Genomic DNA, 26482 nt, shown 5'->3' on the forward strand with positions numbered 1-26482 from the left:
ATATTGTTATTAATTTTATAAGGCAAGAGAAAAGAGTCCATTAGGCAGTAGGAACATTTTTATATTTCCTAGTGAACTACTTCAGTGAAGAGAACCAAATTGTAGTCGTAAATATAGTGAGAGGAAGGCAACATCTAATAATATTTCTCATATCCAAATATTTGAATGTATGTTTTTGGACCCTGTGAAAGCTCAATAAATACTGTTAATTTAATAACAAGACTGTAGGGGTAATAATAATAAATTAGTTATCCTTGAAATAAACTTATGAAAAGTAGTAGTTGTAGAAAACAAGAACAAAATATAATTCATCTAATAGAATTTAATTACTCTGCATACATATAAAAAGCTCCACATATGGAGGGGATGCAAGCAATAAAAATAGTTAATAGGATTTGTTAATTGCTTACTCTACGAAGCACTTTATTTGCACTTCCCAGTGAAGTAAACCTATGTTTCTATAGGAGAATTTGAAGATAGGAGCAGCTAAGCTAGTCAAGATCACAAAGTTGTGAAGATTCAAACACAGTTCTGTCTGGCTCATCACCCCTACTTGATATTTCCATTGAGAGATGAGTAAGATACAAACTATAAAATCAAGAAACTTTATTTTCACAAGAAAGATAGGAACTGCAGTTTGCTACAAAATAGGTGTAAAAGAAGAACAGACAGTATTTACAGGTTTAAATTAGAGAGAAATTCTTTCTTATGAAAAAGTCAGACAATAAGGTAGCATTTGGGCTGCACTTTCAAGGAGGAGTAGAATTCTGATGGGCCAAGAAGGGAAAGAATGGATTCAGGGGAAAGAAAAAAATATCATTGAAGAATATAATTAATTTTCCTGATAGAAGAAAGAAAAGGCAAGAGCAACTTAATTTGCTTATTCCAACAGGTATCTTTATTATCCCTCCCAACTTCGTAATAGCCATGGGGACATTTTCTCTGTAATGAGTTGATTAAATACTTAATTTTTAAAACACATTTTTATTGATTCAGAGAGGAAGAGAGAGATATATAGAAACATCAATGATGAGAGAGAACCATTGATTGACTGCCTCCTGCATGCCCCCCACTGGGCATCAAGCCTGCAATTTAGGCACATATCCTGACCAGGAATCGAACTGTGACCCCCTGGTTCATAGGCCTACGCTCAACCACTGAGCCACACCGGCCGGGCTAAATACTTAATATTAAACTTCATTTTAAACCATAGGTATCAGGGATGTTCAAAATGTGTGTCTTATTAAGAGTTTAAAATGCAATATTTTTATTTAAAATAGTCACAGGTTTAGCATAAGCTTCATAAAGTCCTCTACTGGACAAGAGAAGAGGGGGTAGGAAAAGGGAGCAGATAGCTTCTTTGTTCATTTTCCTGCATTAATTTAGTGTGAGGCTGACTCTCTAATATTTCTAATGGAAGAATAAGAAAGCAAATAAGGTGCACATCATTTCTTAAATATTAGGGTCATTTCCATGATATGAGGGGCCCCTATTGATCCAAATGTTATAGTAAGCAAACTTTTTAAAGTATGTAAAAATACATTTAAAGATGTAAGTTTATAATCTAAACTTTCATGAGACATGTGTTAGGTAAAATATTGGTTAAAGCAACAACAACTACAACACCCCCCACCCCCCCAGTTACTTTATCGGAACTAAATTCTACATTAAGCAAATTAGTCATTTATGTAGAATCATTAATTCACATTTCATTTTGTACATAAAATAAAAATTATTACCAGGTGAAGACCATAGTGATTTCCCCCCACTTACACTGTCCCAAATCAATATTATTTAACTTTTTCAAATTGTAATGTGCAATTTTTCATTTTAATAAAGAAGTTTTTTTTTTTTTTTTATCAGGTTGAAATAGGGGTGGGGGTAGGTTACCAGGTTTCTCTTAGTAAATATTAAAAAAACTTCAGAAATCATTAAGAACAATTTCCAAGGCTCAACTCCACAAATATAATCATAATAAAGCTTAGAATTTATCAGAAAGAATTACTGGCATGATAGGTTGATCCTGCCCTTACTCTAAGCTTTGGTCTTCATGAGCAGAGAAATGGCCCCTATTTCTTCCTCACATGCAAACACTGTGAAGGAGCCTCAGGAAAATAAAAGCGGGAGGGAATTATTTTGTTTTCTTAGATGCCCTATCCTTTGAGGAACAAGCAACATATATAATCTCAATGCCCTCACATTTCCCTAGCTCCTCCCATCAAGTGTGTAATGGCTTTCATCAATATGAGACTCCTTGCTGTTTGAATCCAAGTTGTTGCTGATTTCACCATTTCTTTCCATCTTACTGATAATAATAATAATAATAATAATAATAAAACAATTGTTTAATATCATCTGATTAAATAGTGAGTAAAGTCTCTAGGTCTGAGTGCCATTGCATCAGCTGAGTATCATTTTCTGATTCTCATCCCTTAGCTAATCTCTGGTGGCTGAAGGGAGTGTACTCCAGGCCCTGGAAGGCTATTGACTGTCTTCTCTGTGGCCAATGTGTGAAATGCCACAATTACAAATCAGAGAAGCCTCATGCCTTCCTCCTCAGATTGCATTAAAATTCACCATGCTAAGTACTCAGTAATGCTATTCATACACCTAATTCTTGGAAAATGTGCCACTATAGATGAGTTTTTCAGATGTCAGAGGATTTACTATGGATTGAAAGTTCTTTGCAAATTAAGATAAACAACATCAACATGCTAACAATTTAAAACGTTTTAGGTTGACCCTGCCCTTACTCAAAGTTTAGGTCTTCATGAGCAGAGAGAAGTTAAGAGCTAAGGCTTCATAGAGAGAGAATCACTGAGAAATGACAATTTTATTGCAGATAACCCTTGACTTTACATCTATCAATACAAATGTCAGGACCACATACATGCCAAAAGGAACTCCTTCTGGTTGCTTAATACCTTTTCCAAGACTCCTTATATGGAGCATGAGGAGTATTTACATTCTATGAAATACAACAAATTAATCCCAGAAAGTGAATATTGAGTTTTGCCACTTTAACGTGCTAGTCACTTATTGTCTTCTTTATATTAATAGCAAAAATATATAGACAAAATTATCTTCAGAAAAGAGAAGTTCAATTTGGAATGGGCGCGCACACACACACACACACACACACACAGACACACACAGAGAGAGACGCATTCAGAAATTTAAAAATAATACAATCACAGCAAAATAGCTATGTATTGATAGTGCCAGATGTATATTTTGTTTCAAGGCCTGATTTTTAACAGACTATTGGCTTTGAAGACAGCTTTCCATTCAAACTAGACAGAAATCATTGATACTAGTGTGGTGCTTGTTGCTGGTAACAACACATGTTGAGTTTTTTATACTGCCATTATGGATTCTAGTTAATAAAATTAAATTCAAATGTGCCTTCTTGAGTCTATTGGATAACCAGGCAGCATACAGAATAGATAATTTGTCAGCATAAAACATAAAAAATTCTAATTTCCCTTTAGAGACAAAAATCTAAGCATCTAAAATAAAGCACCTTAAATTAAAATATTACATTTTAAACATATGATAGATGCATATAAATTCTAGTACAGGCACTTGGGTATTTGCTGGGAGTAGAGAACAGTAGATTAAATAGATCAATTAAGTGATAAATGCTATGTGATGTGCTAAGAGCTATAAAAAATTATGAATAAGTTTGATGGGCACACTCTAAAAGGTATAACCAATTTTTCCCATGGGATTAAGAAAAGCCTACAGAGAAAATGAAACTTAATCATGTCTTGAAGGCATGAAGCACAATCTGCTAAAACAATCATATGATATATTTGGATTTCCTAAGAAATATCTTATCTCATTATGTTCCTTATGGTCTTAAGAGGCATACTAATCAGGTATAACAGCTATATAAACATTGGGATTTTTATTTTAAGAGAACTAAGGTCTGCATGAATGTGAATAAGAAACTATTCCATTCCACTTCTCTCGTCTTTAACACATCAGTTTCTCAGGATCAGTAAATGGGTTGAAGATTCCTTGAAGACACTATCCTTTGTACCATTCACCCTGTATTGTAGCTGTATATTCTCTGTTTCATAACTTATTAGGTTGTAAGTAAGAAATAATACAAATTTAGGGGCATGATAGCAGTATGGAATGACACACCAGAAGATTATATATCATAGGATGAGCTGGAGAGCCGTGACTAGTCCCTCTTGACTTTTCCATAGCAGCAGTACTGATTCTAAAGCAGATGAGTTAGGAGCAGAGTTTTGGATCAGTATTCTTTTGAAAACATTTATAAAAGAAAGAGTGACTAACATATTGTGATCCTGCAGTACATATTTTTAGACATTCCCAACTACAAACACTGAACAAAAATGTAATCTGTACATCAAAGTCCATGCATTCTAAACTGACTGAAATACAGTGATCTCTCTATACATGCTTTGAGTGTTTTTCTTGCATATTGTTACCTAAAGGTGATTAATTTTTCTGTTATCTGTGTTTACTATGCTCTTTCTTTCCTTGCTCCTATTTTCTCCACTACTGTTAATATTGTGATAAAGGTTTTTGGTTCTATTTTGTTACTTTCCCACAGAGGAGGACATCCTGGACTGTGAGAGGGGGCAGGCCGGGTTGAGCCCTCCTAACCCCCGCCCCCGTGCATGAATTTTGTGCACCGGACCTCTAGTTCTATTATATAAATTCTGTTAGATAAATCTGAACATGAAAATATTTATTTGAAATAATTATCAGCATTGTTTTCACTGGAAGGCATCATCAACTTCTTATCTTTGGAATTAAGGAAAGAAAATTCATTCTTTGCTTATTTAATTTTAGGAGCAGATATTTCTATGAAAAGTGGCTATCGTCCCTCTTTGAACTACTATTAAAATGGTAATGTTTGGGAACATCATGTTCACTAATTAGAGGTGCACTATAACACAGTAATTATAAGGGAGTCGAGAGTTGGAATACCTGGGTTTTCATCTAGGCTCTGGCATCAAGCAAGCTAATCCCCTGTATATTTATCTAGAAAATGAGGAGACAGTATCAAATTCCATATTCTCATGAGGATTAAAGAAGTTCGCACATGAAATGAATTTGAAACAGAGCCATGTATCTTGTTTGTTCCTATTTTAAAGATATGGAAATATATGACGTCAACACACAAAGCTTGACAATGCTTGTGTTACATCTATTGTTCTCATCCCACTACACAGCATTCCTATGCTATAAGATAAGTAAACTATAGGCATTTATTGAATGCTTGAAATAAGAATATTGTTCGGATGAGTTATGTCCTTGCCAAGTGGTCAAACAGTCCCTCAGTAGCAGTGCAATGGCTGACAAAGCCACAAAGCCATTCCTACAGCTGACAGACTGGCTTGCACTCTTCCATAGGTTTTACTGGTGAGGTGATAGCAAGCCAGTTTATTACTCACATAGTCAGGAAACACAAGATCAGCATAATGTCATCTCCCTGTATCCCTTTTCCTACAGGGTGACACCAAACCAAAGAGGTCAGGTGACAGATGGCATGGGTTTTAGGTCGCTATGCCACTGAGGAGCTCACTCTAAACTTACAGGCAGGAAGTGTCAGAAGCTTATGCAAAAGCTGGCAAATGTACCCTGAGAGGGAGCAGCAGAAAGTCTTGTGTGCTCAACAGAAACTAGGGAGATGGGTGAGAAAGAGCCTGGTGGCAGCACTTCAGCAGGCTGCTTATCAATCCCTTATTCCAGAAGGAGCCACAGCACATTCTACTAAGAATCGGGTCAGACGACAGACAGACAAGCCTCACACACGTGACCCACATGGAAATGCGCAAGATCGTCAGGGTACTCACTACACAACAAAGCTGTTTCCTTACAGGCATATTTCCCTTGAAAGATTTAAGAGTAATACAGTGTAAAATCTTCACAATAAAATGATGTAGAGTCACATTAATGTGAACTTGATCTCTCATGTTCCAGCACAAGGATAAAATAATATTGTGTTAGTTTTTTTTTTCATCTTTATGCAAAACGTTAACATCTATGCTATAAAGGAAGCCAGCTGAATTACTTTTTTTTTTTCACATGAAAAAATTACTACTTATCTAAACATGCATACTTTGGTCCCAGGCCATCGTTGAACCAGAGTAGGGAAGAGCATGAATTAGGGCTTAAAGCACAAGTACAGTCTTTTGGAATGTGAGGTAGATTATGTGTAAATATGCCTAAGAGAAAACAACTTGAAATAGCTGAAAGTATTTGGGCTCATTAGTAAAGCAGGCAGGAGTTTCAAATCTGTAATTACTTTACTGAATAGGGTCTCTCTTCTGTTATTTAAAAGATCACATTTCACATTGATGCTTAAAGGTCAAAAACTCAAAATTTCAAATTATGTTAAATAAATTCCATGGCCAGGAAACATGCAGGTAACCTGCCCTTTCTCTGTCTTTTTTATGAGTCAAATCCTAGGCCTATGACACTGTCCAGTTGATTTCAATGATTATGATTTGTACTATCTATCCAGATGTATACAGGGGATTCCTTTCTTTCCCCAACCTTCAGAGTAAAATAAATGATGCATGCAACAGGAATTCAGCAAGAAACTTAAGTGTGTATATGTGTTTATCAGGCTTTTTCTGGGCCTTCAACTCAATGTAGGTGTAGAGAGAACTTAACTTTCCTTCAGCATACATGCTTGCAGCTGCTGGTGGGGTTGACCAGGACCACTCCATTGTGTATTTCTTTGCATCCATGTATTTATATATAGGAGCAAGAAAAATTCCTGAGAAAAGAGGTAATGAAACCTGACACCCACCAGCCCTCTATTTTAACTCTGCCTTTGAGGCTGACACCTAAAAATGGGCCTCATGCACAGGAGTGATCCTGGTGGAGGCTAGAATCCAAGGAGAAAAAATCTGAACAAGACTCACCATGCGCCATTGCAACGCATGGATGTACCTGGAGAGTATTGTGCTAAGCAACATAAGCCAGTCAGAGAAAGATAGGTATCACATGATCTCACTCATATGTGGAATCTAATGAATAAAATAACATGATGAACAAAATATATCTAGAGACACAGAAGCATGGAACAGACTGTGGAACCTCAGAGGGAAGGCAGGGGAGGGTGGGTGAGTGGGAAGAGAGCAACCAAAGAACCTGTATGCATATATGCATAACCCATGGTCACTGACAATAAGGTGGTGAAGGCCTAGGGCAGGAGTGTGGGTGGGCTAGAAGAGGTCAATGGGGGGAAATAGGGGACATATGTAATACTTTCAACAATAAAGATTTTTAAAAAAGACTTACCATGCGGTCAGGAGGAGATAGGGTTATAGAACAGAGGCTTGAGGGGAGTGCTGAATCGGGACACTGCCTAGTGCTTCAGCCACTTGGAGCTTGGGGTTCATCTTGGATAAATTATTACTCATGTATCTGGAGTGCCTTATTACTACAGAACTCTAAGACTTAGGGTTCAACCAGATTACCTATAAATGCTTCTGGCTGAGTCTTACACAAAGGTAAGCACTATCTTCCCTCTCCAGAGAGAAGGTTCAGCAAAAAGAAATGGTGTAGCTATGTTTTTCAGATGTTGGCTTTGACTTTTTTCCCCTCTAAGCACTTTAATGAAGTTGCAGTTCTGAGAGAACTTTATTTACAGCAAATTTTTCATTGTCACCTATATGAAAATACTAGGAAACAGAGTAAAACATATTCCCTTATATTGCAATGTGTTCTTCCATACAATCTTCTCTCAGTTTAACTTTATACCTGTTTCAATCACAAGTTATTAAGGCCAGAGTACTAGTGACTTGTGAAAGACAACATTGCTAGTGAGCAGTAAGTCAGGACTTAACTCCAGATCCTCTGACTTTCTAAAGTCATTCTACCATGCCAATTATTTAAAATCAGGAACATGAAGTGATTAAATAGAAGTAACTCGGGAAAGTAGTCAATGCATTCATTAGGGATGATAAGAAAGGGAAGAACAACCTCCTAACAGAGTTGAGACTACTGAGGAAAGTGCACTGGGTTTAAAAAAAACAAAGCAGTACAAAGACACTTTTTCCTACCTAATATCCTGGCATATAATAAGACTCAGAATAGGAAAGGAAGGTTGGTGAAACAGAGGATTTTCACATTGTGAAGAAATTTCCTAGGAGACTCCCATTTCTTATAGCTCTTAAGTTAACTCAAATTGAGAAATAGCAATTAGGAACAGAAATAGAAATAGAATGCAGAATAGAAATATAAGTATTAAGCCCTAGTCAAGACAGAAGGCTTATTTATATTTTAAGGATTGGCATTATGTCTTTGAAAAAGGAGGAAATGCAATGTTTCTGCTATCCTAATATCAGCAGGAATCATCCCAAACCAGATTTACCAATGGGGTGCAAATTCCAGGGACCCTCATGTGATGGGTTCCTTCCAAGGCTCTGTACCTAATTTTATATCCATAGCTTTCCATTATTCTTCTTAGGAAAGGCTCCAAAATTCTTTGGGTTTTAGTTACTACAAAACCTAAATCCATCTCCAAAAGCTATTAGTCCAATGTGGACCATCACGGAGTATAGACACAGATGATTGGGATTGGCAACAAAGAACAAGGATCATAAAGTAAGTTGGGGACTCAAGCCAGAACAACGGCAATAACTACAGTCACTACTTGCTAAAGGTTTTTTGTTTTTGTTTTTTTAAAACATATTTCACTGACTTTTTACAGAGAGGAAGGAAGAGGGACAGAGAGCCAGAAACATCGATGAGAGAGAAACATCAATCAGCTGCCTCCTGCACACCTCCCACTGGGGATGTGCCCGCAACCAAGGCACATGCCCTTGACTGAAATCGAACCCGGGACCCTTCAGTCTGCAGGCCAATGCTCCATCCACTGAGCAAAACTGGCCAGGACTTGCTAAAGGTTTTTAATCAGTATCCTAGATGGGAGAGTCAACACTGAAGTGTACTGTAATTACACCTGCATATATTACAGATATACTCATGGTTAAGTCAAGCTTACAACCGGCTCTTCTGGGCCTCATTCCTTTCCAATCTATGATTTGAATCTCTATTTTGGTTTGGATAATCTTTACATAAAAAAAAATCAGACTGAGAGCTATGATTTCTGATCCTTCATTTATCAAAGACATGGTACTTTATTTTATCTCCCTGTGCCTCAGCTTCTGAATTCATAAAATGAAGACTATAATACTAGTGCCCACACAGGATTGCTCTGAGGATGACATATATGTAAAACCTGAGACCAGTGCTTGGTGTGTTATTAAGTGCTCAGCACTGCTAGTGTTCATTTCATTGCTTTCTCTGCAGTCTTCTCAGGCAGTGGTTCTTTTCCCTCCCACGCTCCACTTCCTACTCTGCCTGGAGATGGAGCAGGACTGCTTATTACTCATTGTTGCTTATTCCTTCCCTCATTCTAGGCTTCAAACACCTGATCAGACTGTACTTCTCGTGTTGCAGTCATTACAACCCTCCACTCCCGCCCCCATATTTCTTGGCTAAATGTACACTCCAGGCTCATTGTTACTCTCAAACATAACCACTGTCCTATTTCTTAGTGCTTTCAAAATTTCAAAATCCACTCACTCCCCCACTCTTTTATGACTATTCACCTCTTCCTTTCTCTTCTCAAAAATGCAGTGTGTCCTCCTCAGTCCTCTTAGCTAGTGATCTTGCCTCCTACTTCACAGAGAAAGGGAACATCTTACAAGTTTCTACTAGGAGAGCACCACGTTCTCCCACCTACTGTGCCTGTGCCCACGTTCTCTGCTTTTCTCCTGGGATCCACGGCTTTTGGTGATCATGTGTGTACCTAAGGAATGTACACTGTATAGCCCTTCCACTTGCACATTAGTCTTGCCTATGCAATGACATCACTCTATTGATTTGTCATCAATTTCTCCTCCTCATTGGATCATTTTCATTAGCACACAAACATGTATTTTTCTGCTATCTCTTTTTTTTAAAATACCTTCAATCATGTGATCAAACAGCATCCATAATAGTGAGACATCTAAATGTTTATGTAACATTTAATGATATACAAGCATCACCCACGAAGGACTATGGTTAAAAAAAAAAGTTTAATCAAGAACTAATCAAGTCTTTAGACCTAACTTGCTGTTTATATGACAAATAGCCAGGGGGTTATGAGTGGAGGAGTGATGTAATTTAATAAGTTAAATGACCCATCAAAGAAACAATTGGAAAAATCCAGAATATGTAATATTTTACACAAAAACTGTCCTAGTCTCTTCAAAAAGTAATGTTATGAGGGTAAAAAAACTAACAAATCAAAATCAAATATCAGCCTGAAACTTGATTTGGAACCTAATTTGCCAAAATCAACTATAAAAGACTTTTGGGGGTTAGGGAAATTTAAGTATGAACTGGATGTTAATTTTTTCCAGGTGTAGTAATAGCATTACAATTATGCATTATGTTTAGCAATAAATATTACAATATTCTGGGATGAAATATCTGAGGTATGCAATGTACTTTCAAATGTTATAGAAAAAAATATAAAAACGAATATGAAAAACTTCAACAATAGTTAAACCACGATGGTACCTATATCAACATCCTATTCTTTTATGCCGGAAGCATATTTTTAAAAATTTATCATAACAAGTTGACCCAACATTTTCCTACAGCTACCATTTCACTACACAGATATTTTCAGCAAAACGCCTCAAAAGAACCGTCTGAATTTACTCTGTAATTCTCCTCCCTTTTCCTCAAACCTTCACCCTATCATTCACTGAAAATGCATTTGCCAACTTCACCAACATTGCTATGTATATCCACACCCCTCATTTTACTTACCCTTTCAGCAGCCTTTTGGGCAGGGATCACTTATTTCTCCTCCAAACTCATTCTTCACTTAGCCTCTAAGACATCCGTCTCTGTTTTTCTCCTACATTCCAGGATCTTCCTTCCCAGTCTCCTTTTCTGGCTCTCTTTTATCTCCCAGATTTCTAAACACTGGCGAGGCCCAGGGCTTGGCTTCTTCTCAGTATATGCTTACTTCTACGCTTATCTCATCCAAATTCATGGTTCTCAGTAGCATCGATATGCTGAAAATCTATAAATGTTTCTCAGCCTGGACCTCTCCCATGATTTCAGACTGTGCATTTGGTTGGAATCCCCTCATCACCACCACCCCCCCACCACCCCCATGTCCGTAGCCTGGAGACCGTAACACAGGAGCAGTGAGGACTTCTGCTTTTGTTCTCTATGCGGTATACTCAAGAGGAGGCTGGTTCTTGGAATGGTCTGAGGTCTGGCTATGATATAAAAGCAATGGAAGAGCATAAATAAGAGGAGTTCTGTGAATTCTGATTGGGAAGTCAAGAATATGCCTCTGAATTGAAAATGTTTCACTAAATGGATTCCAGGAACTGGGACCTTACTAGGCTGTTGCATGTAACTCGAACAAATTAAAGAGTTGATAACCAAACATTCTGAAGATCTCCAGCAGAAATATTCTTCTGCTCTTAAAACTGCCTCCTCCTCTCCAATTTTAGCACTCTGCTGCATGAGCTTATATGTAGGGTAGTAGAGCTCCTTCCCAATAGATTTCCCTAGCTTCAGTAAAGCAAACTAAAGTTAGAGAAACCCAAATCATTATCCACATAAGATCTGAAAGATCTTATAAAATGCAACTTTGACCATATTACTCCTTTGCTTAAACATCTCAATGGGTATTGGTTACTCCTTAACATAGCAGAGAAGATTCTCCAGCATTCAAACTCCATCTGCCTCTTATTTCGTTCCCCTCTTGTCCCATTGCACCAAGCCATGATGAATGTCATGTTTGCAGCTTCAAGTTTCTCCAAGGCAGATTAAGCCCTCTAATTTGGTTTTCATATAAGAGAATGAATTTAAGCTCATCCATGCTGAATTAGTTAGACCTTTATATTGCTGAGAAGATTGAATGGGTTAATACATGTAGATAACTCAGCACATTGCCTCACCATAGTAGGAACTCAATAATAAATTTAAATATTTTAAAAATTGTATCTCCATTTTACAGATGGGAGTTGGAAGGGTTAAATATCTTGTCCAACGTGCCACAAGAACTAGGTTGTAAAAGCATGGTTTGAACCTAGGGTGTCTTTTTCCCAAGCCCAGAAATATGAAATATTGCAGAGTTGTTACATATTAATATATCAATTCTAATAAACCACTTACAAAGCCTTCTGAAAAATACAGAAAAAGATGTGAAATAAGAACTATTTATCATTTTAGGAAATGTGGCCTTCATGAATTGATTAAAAAGCAGAAAGAAGAAAGTGTTAGCTACACATTGACTATACCTATAATTGAACTGGGATTCAAAAAGGAGCAGACTCAAAACAGATTTGTAAACACATTAGTTTTACCTACTTGACTGATGTTACATTCTTTGCCTAAAATGCCTTCCCCACCTTTTCTATTTACAAATGCAGCTCATTTTTACAAATATGTCATTTTTGAGAAGATGATCCCCACCCTTTCAGAAAACCATTGTTACCCCTCTTTGCTGCATTATGGGTTTGATTTATCATTTCCATCACATGATATCATAATTAGTCTTAGGTATTTACCCTAATAGCAGAGTGGAAGATCCTTGATGAGAGGGTATGTTTATATATTTAATAGAGGCCCGTTGCATGGATTCATGCACTGGTGGGGTCCCTCAGCCTGGCCTGTGCCCTCTCGCAATCTGGGACCCCTTGGGGAGGGATGTCAGACTGCCGGTTTCGGCCCAGGCCTGTGGGAATAGAGATGTAGTAGTGCGCAAAGCGACAGGAAGCCAGGGAAGAGCCCAAGCCTGGGCGGGAGCCATGCCACTCCTGCTCATCCTGGCCCATGGTGCCTGTTGCTGATGCGGGGCAGGAGGCAGCTATACTTGCCAGTATGAGCATTTGGTGACCCGGTCGCTTAGGGTTTTATATATATAGATCATTGCCATCCAACTCGGCACTTACAATCAAAAGAGGATGTTTCAGGGGAGGGTTTTAGGAAAATATAAATATATAAATAAATAAAAAAGAAAATAAGACTTGATAGAATCAATGATAATATCTGTGAAACTGTACCTGAGACAAAAACCTAGAATGGTGTGTTAATGTTTCCCAAGGTCACAAGAAAACATGGCCTGCAAGGACCCTCACTGTCACATTACTCTCTTTACCAGTGGATCTCAACCTTTTGTCTTCACCCCACACACCTGAGGGTATTTGTCATTAGCATCATAGCTGACTATTGCAGTGGTCTTGTTTCCTGGGAAGAGTGCTGGGGGTTGAGAGTGGGTAGAAGAGAAGACCATCTTAGCAGAACAGGGGAGGGTTTGCAGTTTTAAAAAATTCACTAGTTTTTATTTGTCCTCTTTTAAAAGGAAGAAGGCAAGATACCTTTTCAACAAACTACCACAGAGTAAATGTAGCATGAACATGTATGAGATAAATGAAGGAATTTGGCACAAGATGGCATGTGAAGCCTAGACCATACATAATCAGAGGCGTTTTTTTCTACAAATTTTCCAAGAAGAAAAGATATAACCTGGTTTTTCTTTTTCAGATGTGAAACAATGATAAGGTGGTGAAGTGCTCATACGTTATTTTACAGTAAAAGACACCAAATGGTTTTAAACACCATGAGTGAACGAGTGGGATATTACCTTACATTATCAGAAGAACAGAACAACCTGGCAGGGAGAACACAAAGTTTTCCAGAACAAAAGCCAGAATTGCTTTTAGAAAACAGCGATCAGATTCAGTTGATATTCCAATTTACATGGTAGAAAAGGGTTAATATTTTATGTCTGCAGAATTCTGTAGCCAAGCATAATAAAATATCAACTGGGCCCCAGCTGGTTTTGCTCAGTGGATAGAGCATCAGCCTGTGGACTGAAGGGTCCCAGATTAGATTCCAGTCAAGAGCACATGCCTGGGGTTGTGGGCTCGATCCCTGGTAAGGGGCGTGCAGGAGGAAGCTAATCAATAATTCTCGCTCATCATTGATGTTTCTATCTCTCTTTCCCTCTCCTCACCTCTCTGAAATCAATAATATCTATAATAATTAAAGCATAATATGCTAATTAGACTGGACGTCCTTCTGGATAAAGCGGGGGCTGAGAGGGAAGCCCGGGTCCTGGGTGCCTGCTGGTGGCCTGAGGGAAGCCCAGGTCCCGGGTGCCAGAGGGAAGCCGGTGCTGGCAGCTGGGGGAAGGAAGGCCTACTCCTGCACGAATTTCGTGCATCGGGCCTCTAGTGTGTGTGTGTGTGTATGTGTGTGTGTGTGTGTGTGTGTATATGTTTATATATAAAATAAAATAAAAATATCTACTGGATATCAACTGGTATAAATTCAAAAGGTATAGTAAAATGCATGAAATAAAACTACCATCACCATCTGAAACACAGTCTTTGTAGACTGATTAAAACTAGTGAAAAGAAAAATGTGACCTCCACATTGAGCATACCAATAATTGAACTGGGATTCAAAGAGAGCTACAAAGAGAATGCTTGTGTACAATGCAGAGATATTGAAAACTGACTTATAGACAGAAATTCAGTTTGTGGGAGGGTTAATAATCTTCTAGCTCCTTAAAACACACACACACACACACACACACACACACACACACGAAGGGCAATATTTGAATTTTGCAAATATCTTCCTAAAGCTTTGTTCATTTTTCTCTGTGCCTTCTTAGTAATTTACTTTGACATTTTTTATGATTACCAAGGCCATTGTTTATTTAAATAAACACACTCTTTCATACCTGACCCATATGTCCCTTCTTGATTCTGGAATTAATTTATGGTACTTATTTAATGACATTATATTATTCCCATGGTAACTGTCTTGGTATAATAAACAAAGGAGGATGACTTCAGCTGCTTTGTCCTGCAGTGAAGGAGCTGGCTTTCAAATTGGTAAGCTTGAACTGAGGAGAAAACAGCTAAAACAGAAATAACGATGAAAAAATGAAATTCATTTATGACATAACCCTGACTAGACGCTGAATGCACTTACTAGGCAGGATAATCAGTCCTTCCTACTCTGCTGGACACACCATAACCCAACTCCCATTAGTGCCACTGAACTTAAGGCTGATTGGTTCCTTAGTACAATGCACTGTTACTAATTGATACTTCTAGTCTATTCCAATGTTCTTTCATCTGTTTTCAAAGCCCTAGGTACATTTAAATATATCTAAGCTAAGTGCATTACCAGATGACAAACAACAAAACCATTTATTACAAATCAGCTTCTGTACTAATGACATGCACAATATTTGCTATTATTTTCAAGATTATGAGACTGAAGTGGATATATATATATATATATAATACAAAAACAAATAGACACATGAACTGTATAAAAACATGGAATTGGAAGTAGTAATTTTAAAACCTTTTTTGCCTAATGTGACAATGACCTTTTTTTCCCAGTTTAAAAAGGCTTTTAGGTGCTGTGGGTCTATTGCAACTTCAATTAAATCTTACCCTCTCCTGAGACTAATTCAGTTACAAGTAGTAATAACATTTAATTATCTCCTCCAGTTAACTACACTGCCAAATGATAGTATTTCCAGAGCCACAGATGTCACTGTTGTAAACAAGAACCCGTTCAGGATCAGACGAGACCGTGCGCGTTCAGGTGGAAGAGGGCATGGAGGGGAATGGAGGGGATAGATGGTGTTGGAAAAAAAAAAAGTAAAAAAAAAAAAAAAGAAAGAAAGAACCAGTTTGGGGATATGTACAGAATATCAGAACCATCATGGCATATTAATGCTTTTTTTCTTTATGGCTCATATTTGCATACAGCAAACATTTGCTTCACATCTAACCTACTTCAAATACAAATTTCTTTAATATATTCTCCTAGGGAAAATTACTTAACCTTCCTGTGCCTTGGTGTCCTTAGTCCAACCTCATAAGAGCATGCTAGGTAAATAGTAAACACAGAGCGACTATTAGCTTTTATTATTACCTCGGGTAAAATATTCCTCTTCTGGCACCGATATGTACTAGGGACCAGTCACCTTCAAATGAAGTAAGGATATATTAGGCTAAAAACCAAAATTAGTTTTTCTAATGACAAAGTTGATGAGTTGCATGATTTATAGGTTATTACATTTAGTTTTCTTTAAAACACTACTTACAGGTCTAATCATTTCCCTTTCTTTCCGGCAGGTTTTCCAATGAGCCTAGGTTAAGTGTATTAGATGCAGGTGAAAGAAGAGTATACTGTAGGTATTCCTGACCTTGGGCATATTCTCCACAAGATCAGGAAGAGGTTCATTCAGATTGTAGAGAAAGCAAGTTTCTTTGGTTCTTTTGTGATTCTTTCTGGTGTGAGACCTTCACTGTTGCAACTGTTTCAAGGACGTGATCCTGAAGCATAGATTCAATAAATGTTCCACTTTTTGCCCCTGTTCTGCAACTCAACTCTCTAAGGCAGTTAATGCCCCTTTTGTAACCCCAAAACTAACTCTGTTCCAATTAGCAGGCAAATTTTGTCTTGCAACAAGATTTATAGTCAGAAAACATATATGGGGCATAAAGTGTTTTTAGGATTCTACTATTTTGTCATCATAAAATTTTAAAAAATGTTCAAAGAAATTTAGGATTCTAATAAACACAGAGAATCATCTCAATGAAAGAATCCTTGTGAGTGAATCACTCTGGATAGCTCTACTCTGATTAACTTGGTTCAGGACGATCACATTAACTTCATTTCATACTGTCTTATGCTCAGAATGAGCACCTATGATAAGCCAATGTTTATGGTAGACACACAGGAGGTGCAAAGATAACTAAGATACAGCTGCCACCTCCAAAAGAACATGTATTCATTTGTCAGCTACAGTATAATAAAGTTTAGTAGCTTATCTACTAATGGACCACCTATATATATAAAAGCCTAAGCAACCGAACCACCAAATGACCGAACGACCTGTCAACTGATCGCTATGACATGCACAGACCAGCGGCGGGGGGCAGACGCTCAATGCAGGAGCTGCCCCCTGGTCGTCAGTGTGCTCCCACAGCGGGAGCATGCTCAGTTGACCGATGGGTACCAGATGCAGGGCTCACAGCTGGCCGCTGCAACCCAGAGACCCCAGCAGAGCAGCAACAAGCCTACCAAGCAGCAACAGGCACAGTGGGGCCGGGATAAGCAGGAGCAGCAGATAGCATTGGACTGCAGTTTTTGGCTCGATCCCTACAGGCTATGCTGAGGGACCCCACCAGTGCACAAATCCGTGCACCAGGCCTCTAGTTTAGATAATAAAAGGCTCTCCATAAATCCATGTGTTTATAAATCCCAAATTAATGAAAAGAGTCATAGCCTTTGCTGCAGTTCCATTAAATAGGAAATGTACATTGGTTCTTTACATTATAGATACTCAGTTCCTATCAAGCACATTTTTTTTCTTCCTTCATTTTAAAAAATTTTAATAAACTTTTCATTTTAGATTAGTTTTAGATTTACCTAAAAGTTTCAATGATAGTACAAAGAGTTCCCATATATGCTGTATCTTGTTTCCCCTATTAACATTCATTTTTAAACCTAATAATAAATAATGATCAGCATATATATCTAAAAAGTCACAAAAGTGAGAATAATATGTAGATGTGCATGTAGAGTTATCATTTTTTCATTTGATTTATGATTACAGTAAGATGTTGTTACTTGCCCAAGGTCAGATAAAAAATTAATGACACATAAAATTAGATACAGAAGAAGATGTGTTAAATGGAGAATTCTAAGAATGAATGAATGAATATCTTTAAAATGACTTCAAAAGGTGTGGACTCCTGCCTAAAAAAAATCAGTATTAATATTAACTTACTAATCTACTTTCCAAATTGTTCTTTTGTCAGATCCTTGCTTATATGCAACATGACCTGGCTTAGTTCCTGGTATATTTAGAAGCAAAGTGAAGACATGCAAGTTTTTTCTTTATTAGAAACATGACAATGAAAATGACAGTTGTTTGTTTTTTTTATAATGTGACCTTCACAAAAGGAAATCAGGGACTTATTTCCTGACCCAAAAGAGAACAGTGTTTCTTATTTTCAAAGTAATCAGCTTTCATAAACTTGTTTTTTTCTTTGTGACATTTGGTTGCTACTTAAAATGGTGAAAGGATATCCATTTCCTTAGAAACATGGCTCTCCAGGACAATCACTTACATATGAAATGTCTTTACTAAAATAGGATTTAACCTGTTATTTTTATCTTTTCTAGAATGTAAAACCTAAGAATATTTTTAATGTGAAACTTTTATCTTGATCACTAAGTAGTAAATGAGATTGTATGTGTACTTACAGTATTTAGCTGCTGATAGCACACTAAAACTTGCATCTCCTCCTCTCTTTCCTCTCCTGCTGGTTTGTGAAAATCACTTCTCACAGCTATCAGTCATTATGGCTCTCAGGAGAACTGACAATATGGTGGTGGAGAGAGATACAGGTACAAGGAAAAGGGACAAAGGTTCGCTGAGCAAGTGTCATGGGTCAATGAGTGCACTGGGTGATTTACTAGTACATGTCTTCCATTGCTTAGAGCTATAGCTATCTTGCATCATGGATGTGAATATTCACTCTTTACATTGGCAGGAAAGAGATCTGAACAACTTCCAAAAGGCCACACAGCTTAGGAAAGCCTGGAGGGTAAATATGAACTATGTGCTTGCAATGGAGGCCACTGCTTAGAGGGTAGAATCCCTGCTTCTGAGTGGATGGTATGGTCTCAATTTCCATCTTGATTTCTATCGAGATTTTCTCCAAATTTCCCTGTACTTAAGTAACCCCAGATAAATGGGTCAAGATTGAAGAAGTTTCCTCCAATTAAAATAGAGGACAGTATAAGTTCTCTGAAGCCATGTGTCAAGTATAATTAAGGCCAGATTTCCCCCTAACTTCCTGAAGCCTCCAGTCAGGGACAGAGGTGTGTTGCTGTGGACCAAGCACAGGCCTGAGACAAGGACAGTGTGACAGTCATGGCTCTTCCCCTAAGTTTGTGTTTAACCTTGAGTTTTTTACGGACATTGTATTTTCACTGATAGTTATGCTAAACCTACATTCACAGCATCAGTGGATTGTGGGGATGAGATACTACATGATATAATTCTTTATGAATTGTAAATACCATAATACAATATTATTATATTTTAATATTTGTTAAAATATCACAAACACAAATGCAAAGGTTATTCAGGAAATTGCTTAAATAAAAATGTTACTTATTATTAAACTAACATTCAGAATTAAGATAATTTTCACTTAATTCTATCAACAGAAACTGAAAGGCGTCCACTAATTTAAAAACTAAACGTAGAACCAAAATTAAACATTCATAACCAAAAAAAAAAAAGACCAAAAAGTAAGTTTCCAAGTTAGCTTTATCAGTTACCTGCCTTACTTTCAGTCACCTTCTTATATAACAATATAAAAATAAGTCATTTTAGTGTATTAGTTTTACACTTGACATAAAATTTAAAAACCTTATTTATGGTTAGTTTTGGGAATGTATCAATTATTTGCACATTTATGCCAGGAAAAGACCATCTAGATTCCAAACAACTAAAACAGAAGTAAACTTTTGGAATACAACCTACGTATAATATGGCCACTATAACAAGCTTTCTAAGAAGTTGGCAATGCTGAGAACTAATCAATGGCTTTTATGCAAGTATGGAATAAAGAATTGGTATTATAGGTATATGAAATGAAACAAAAAATCTAAAAAGAAGTAAAACTGTTCAAATAAACTAGCATTTAGAAATCACTTATAACTTATATGTATACCTATAGTGGAATTTACTAAGGTCCATAGACTTAATTGTAAATTTCCTAAACTTCAAAAGCAAACAGCTTATTTGAAATGGGGAAAATTTCCATAGAAATAATTTTGCTTTCTAAATTTGCCCCCAGGGTGGTTTTATTTCCTCTTTCCCATTAAAGATTTAGGAACCTTCTTCTCTCAAAAAAAAAATTTTCTCTCAAAAAAAAAATTCTTTAATAAAATAAAACTCACTTAAAGTTACTTTTTTTTTTTGCAAAGACAGATTTTCATAAATCCACTTATTAAAATTTATTGTAAACATGGACAAAACCTTCAAAATATACATGCAATGATTTCTACTCAGCCTGCATAACAGCCTTATACTTGGAGAGAAAAACAACACTAACTTTTTATAGTTCTGTATGACTGAGAATCCTTCAAGATTCACCTTTCCCTAGACCTCTTGAGATAAAATCCTCTGGTGGGGAAAGAGTTGGGTTTTGAAATGAGAAACATTACATACAAATCATATTTCTGCCATGTACAACCTTGATGCTCTTGGTTGGACAAGTTATTTAATTCTAAGGCTCAGGTTCTTCTGATGAAAAATGAGGGGAATAACAATAACAGGATTGAAGTAAGGATTCAATGAGATGACTATAAATAAAAGAGCCTAGTAGAACTTCATAAATGTTAGTGTTTTGTGAAATGCAACCATATCCCTACTAGTGTTGCTTTTATAAACTAAATTTATGGGTTGAATAGATAGCCAATTATACTGAAAATATTGAGTCATAACAACATCTAAGTTCTGAACCCTTCCTATGATCCAAGGATTGTGCTGGGTATCTGACTGGCAGAGCTAACCTCTTTTAATCCTCAGAACTAACTCATGACAATGACTAGGTGCTACTGTTGGAACCATTTTGCAGATGAGAAAAATAAAGTTTAGAAAAGTGAAATAACTCAATATTAAATGACCAGGATATACACCCAGACACTCTGCAGTCCTCACTTGGTCTATTCCCAAGGTTCTAATTAACTGGCCTTTAAAAATATTCACACCAAATTGGAAATGGGGGCAATACAGGTAAAGAAAGGAATTCCAAATCTGGCAACAGCAGGGGAACACACACACACACACACACACACACACACACACACACACACACCAACAAAACAAAACAACAACAAACTCAGAAGAACTGCACCCTACATAGCTTCTTGGAAAAAGGTTCTGAGAGAGTGGCTGGTCATCACCTCTCAGCTTTAAGCCTCTGAGGTCGCATATGCCATTTCTATAGAAGCCTGTGATTTTAAAAAGAAATGCCATGTGTTGTATGTCAACTTGTTTTTTACATAACCCATAGGGGTTGTAAAAACAATACCATTACTATAAAAGCTTTCAGAACCACATTAACCTGGAATATCATTTTTTGACTTGATTTGGAGATCTACAGGCATATATTGAATAAGGCACATGAGGTATTTTCTTCTTCATTCTTACTTTTCATCTGAGACTTCCATAGAAAAGGACAAGGTCCTGAACCATAGATCAATTTGCTTGATCTTGTAGCATATTATAACTTATACAGATCCATAACCCACAATTAAATTTACTAATTGTAAATTATATGCTTTTGAAAGTTTTAATAGTTTCATGAAATAATTGCAAAATGACCATTCGTACTTGTTCTATCATAAAATAAGTACTGATAATGGCTGAAAGGCTAATGACCTGAAGAAATTCCGGCCTCCTTATTTTGTAATTTAAATAGAAAATGAATTAAATCTTAATAAAAAAGTCCTTCATTTTCTTTATAGAAATTTCTTATTCTTTTTATCAATCAAAACATTCATTTCCAAAGGTTAAGGTGGTAGGTCCCAACTTTCAATACTTTAATTATTGCTATTCTTTATCTTACATCATGAAATGAGTTGCCATATTAACTAATCTAAATAATAGAATAATTTTATTGATGTTTACATTGAGTCAATCAATACACACCCTCATCACCCTTAAATTATCTTATTTATTGGATGTCATTTCCCATATACTCTTGTTTCATGGATGTTAATTCTATTGTAAAATATTGTCAAAACTTCACTCAGAAGTCATAGAAAACCACCTATCAACAGAAAACAAGAATGCAATTTTCTGTAAGGTTTCTAAATATGATGCTTTCTGTCTATCTATCTATCTATCTATCTATCTATCTATCTATCTATCTATCATCTAGCTAGATCTACCTTCTATCTATCTATTCATTCCTTATACCCACCATTTAAAAACAAATTTAAAAGCATGGTTGCTTGTATGGAGCAGTTGAGAAGTTAATTGAGGTACACCAGATTGCCAAGTGGAAAAAAAAATTGAAATAACTTATATGAAATAAATGAAGAAATTCAACAAATTATTAAAAAAAAACACGAAGGGTGTATAACCATGCAACTCCATGAACAGTGACTACACATACAAGCAAATGAAAGCAGCTGACCACGTACCCACACACCTTGGCAGAGGTGCACTCCACACTCGGCGGCCACCACCAAGACAGATGATCTCTGATGTCCCTTCCAGTCGATAACCTGATGAGCAGGAGAAGGTCAGAGTGTCACCAACCCCAAAGTTGAACCCAATTCGGTTACCATATTGAGGAATTCCAGGATCTTCACAAGGTTCAAGGTTATATTCTGTAAATTAGGTGGAGAGGACAAAGAAAATGATAGTCACTTTTTAGGAATATACTTATACTTTATAATCTGGATGCTTTTAGGGCCTAGTAATACATTTAAAAAGTAACTATTGTCTAATTAAGGGAACATGCAAATGGCCCACATAATTTTCTTTTTTTGTAAAAGATCTAATAACTTAATGAATACTTTTATTTGGGAAATTCAATATAGATGATAAAATGTCACCTTCTGAGTGATAAATTGAAAATGTAGCTATTTATCTCATTCTTTCTTCTGCTTTAGAAACATATCCATTTTGTAGTGTTTTTTTTTTTTTTTTACTTATAAAACTAAGATAATTGATGCATATTTTCAAAAACACACACAAAACGTCTGGAATTAAATCATTTTGGAATGCATTTTACCTAATGGTTTTAGTCTTATGTCTCTAGTATACAACAAATTTAATTAATTCATAATTTGGAAAACATCTGACTTCAGAAGCAAGCATTTATGTAAGACTGAAGTGCCCTCACACTTTTCTCTCTTTTACATTACAGAAGCAATGAATAAACATCATGAAAATGAACAGCTAAACACTCTTCAGAGTATGAGAAAGTAGAGCTGATTGAACAACAATATGGTAATTTATATATCATCCTAAAAAGATGTAGCTTACCTAAAAATATGCCCAGAGCATAAAACTATGTAATTGCAATGGTGAACAAAGGAATTGTTTCAAGTTGATGACCTTTATTGCATTGCTTAAAAAAATATTTGTACATACTTTCAATATTCTAGCCTAAATTGTCTATGCTCATTCACTACTCATTCTGGAATACCTAAATTATATATTAAGACAAGTATTTCTATGAAAATATTGGGATAGTTGAAGAACAAGATTAGCTTTTATATGATTTTATATATACTGCTAATATTACAATTTTAATATTAGCAAGTTGGTATAAGATTTATCTATCATTTCTGCATTAAGAAATAACTACTTTTCCACAATTCCATTCAACTCAGCCATAGAAATTTAACTGACAAGAACAGTTTTTATTTACTTTAGTCTTATAGATTTTATTTTCTGTAATCCAAGTCATAAAGTTGCCTATAGATGAGGTTATTCTAAAATAAAGGAAGAAGCACATTAATTATTTTTTCAACATCTAGTTCCAAAAGAATAAATTGCTTATCTGAATCTTGGCCTATAAACTTTTTCAAAACAAATAAAACTAGACTATCACTGGCTTAAGTCAAATTTTACTTTTAAAGCCTAATTGAAGCTTTAAAATATGCATTTGAATTTCCATTTTAAGTTCACTGGGCATTTTAGCTAGCTTTTCTCTCTTTTAGAATTCTACAGGTGTGTAAGTTAAAAAGAAAGTAACTAGCGGATTTTTTAGCAAATTAATTTATTTATTCAAAGTATTTCAAATATTCCTTAAAATTTGTTGACAGTTATTTACTACTTTTCCTTTTTATTTTTTTTATTTTGTCATACACAAATAATGTTCATCCTTTTTAAAAAATGTGATTTTTTTTGTTGCCAAAATAGGATTTTTTATTTGACTATTTTCTTACCAGAGAATGTAATATTGAATCCCTCGTATGATATTGAAAAATCAGAAATGAAGCGCAACTGAGCCCTGAAATTCCCATAGAGGCCAGCATTGACGGTTGAAGGAAGCTCTGACCCAGTCAGGCGTGCCAGGGGTTGCGTGAAACTCCCGTTCTCTGTGACCAGTAAGTAGTCGTGATGGTCTTCCAAATGAAAGGTGTGGAAGTTGAACTGCACACCTGTGAAGAAAAAGAGGAAAATTAGATTTACAACGTATATCAGTAAAACCCAGGGTGACCAAAACAGTCAATACGAGTTACCAAACTACCAACAACAACAAAAAGACCCTCTTCATAACTGATTTCTCTGAAAATGAGAGACACTGCTATAAAATTTTCCAAATGTATAGTATAAAATTATCTTTTGTTTTCTACCAGCATCCTTACAAGGGATATAGTGGATCATGTCTTAGAAGCTGCTGGAAATAAAATTTAAAAACAGTGACTGAAAAGAAATAACTCGAGTTTTCTGAACATTTCAGGGAACACGTCTATTCTCTGTTGATAATAGAAGTACAGCTTTCTGGTAAACATGGCACATGCCTCCTTGGGCTCCCACTGCAAAGCCCTTGAACAACATAGTGCTCAACTTCCAACGCAGACATCAAGAGGAACTATTTGTTAAACGAATGTACGGCTCTTTATTTATTTATCTTGCACACACTTCACCCTGTGCATAGAATATACTGAAACATGCTCATTGAATTTTCACAAACTGAACACACCTTTGCAAATGCACCATAATCAATAGATAACTTTTCCAACAAGCAGAGCTCCCTTCATTAAACTTTTCTATTATTGCAGGAGTTTTTTTAAATGAATAAATTAACTCTTTTAAAATACTAGTACATGCAGATTTTCTGGTAAATAACTTTAAGCCATTTTTTATATATTAGGATGACCATTTCCCCATTGTTAACTTATTGCCTTCATCACTTATATTGCTAATTTATTATTTTAGCGGTGTTACATGAATGAACTATATTTAGTACTACAGGGCTTTCATTTATTTGTTTAAAGATGTGTTAACATCTATCATATGCACAGTGCAATTTTATAACCCCATGTGAGTTATAGCTGCAGCTCTGATAGAAAATTTGAGACACAAATATTTCTAGAATAGCGGTAAATTTATATGGTAATATAATTTTAATAAATAATCATAAACATTTTAATATTCAAGTAGATATAAACATGGACTTTACAATTAATTGCCTTAGCACTACAAACCATCTTTGATACAAACTTTTGAACTTTAAAAATCAACCTCTTAACATTATTCTGGAGACAAAAGCCATCTGTTTAAGATTTTGTTGATATGCAAATTCCAAATAACATTAGCTTAACACATCAAAATGAAATAGCTACCTTGCTTAATTAGGAAGGTTTAGGGAATGAGGAGGGTCCACGGGAGAGGAATACATAGATGGAAACTTGAAGATGCCAGGATGTTTATCTTACTTGTACAGAGGATAGAGAAATGCCACAGGCAGATAGAAATATTTCTGGCCTGAGCAATTAAAACAGCCATAAACCAAGGACAGGGGTATCTCTAGCCTGGGCAGCTGGGAGATCAAAGGCAACTCCAACCAGCAAGATAAGGGGGAGAGAAAGAGGAGGGCACCACGTGGGCTTTGAGCTTTGAAACTAATTCTATGTAGCAGAATGGCCAATGAGGAAAGCATGGGGCGGGGGGAGGTGGGGGAGGAGCGGGGGTGGTCCCAAATAAAGGAAAGGGACCAGTTAATAAGGTCAGATTCAAACAAAGAACTGCATCATATACAAACTGGAGACAAAGGGACGTGAGGCAGGATTTTTTTTAATTTTTCCCATTAGAGAGAAAGAGCAGGCTTTTCCCATTAGGGGGCCCCTCCCCATGGGGCCCCCTTTGGGGACACTCTTGCCCAGATGGAGTTTGTATTTGCTTTTAATAAACTTCTACATTTTTTATTAAAGAAGCCTTTTGGTCCGTGAGTTTATTCTTCAAACTTTGTGAAGAGAAGAACTCACAGGAAGAAAAGTCTGCACCCCGAACCCCACGTTTCAAAAAGAAAGTATATCTGCCGAAACCGGTTTGGCTCAGTGGATAGAGCGTCGGCCTGCAGACTCAAGGGTCCCAGGTTCGACCTTGGTTGCGGGCACATCCCCAGTAGGGGGTGTGCAAGAGGCAGCTGATTGATGTTTCTCTCTCATCGATGTTTCTCTCTCAATGTTTCTAACTCTCTATCCCTCTCCCTTCCTCTCTGTAAAAAATCAATAAAATATATTTAAAAAAAAAAAAAAGAAAGTATATCTTTCTTATCACTATTCTGGTAAAAACATGAGCACATTATAATCCTCTGTTGTAGTTACTCAAAATGAATTTTACTACTGATCTAGTTTTGCTCATGCAAAAATG

At 36.3% G+C, this 26482-nt stretch overlaps 1 protein-coding gene across 3 annotated transcripts in view; it reads right to left on the reverse strand.

Moving 5' to 3' along the window:
- The window catches only part of CSMD3 (CUB and Sushi multiple domains 3), a 923077-nt gene that overhangs the window by 324461 nt on the left and 572134 nt on the right, over positions 1–26482 (reverse strand). For all 3 annotated transcript variants that reach the window (XM_054708474.1, XM_054708473.1, XM_008143384.3), the window contains 2 exons: positions 24049–24264; positions 22291–22479 (listed from right to left, as the gene is read on the reverse strand). In XM_054708474.1, coding sequence (XP_054564449.1) covers positions 22291–22479; positions 24049–24264 — 405 coding nt within the window. The remainder of the gene's footprint in view (positions 1–22290; positions 22480–24048; positions 24265–26482) is intronic.

The sequence above is a fragment of the Eptesicus fuscus genome, chromosome 19 (genome assembly GCF_027574615.1).
Source record: "Eptesicus fuscus isolate TK198812 chromosome 19, DD_ASM_mEF_20220401, whole genome shotgun sequence".
In the NCBI taxonomy this organism is placed as follows: Eukaryota; Metazoa; Chordata; class Mammalia; order Chiroptera; family Vespertilionidae; genus Eptesicus; species Eptesicus fuscus.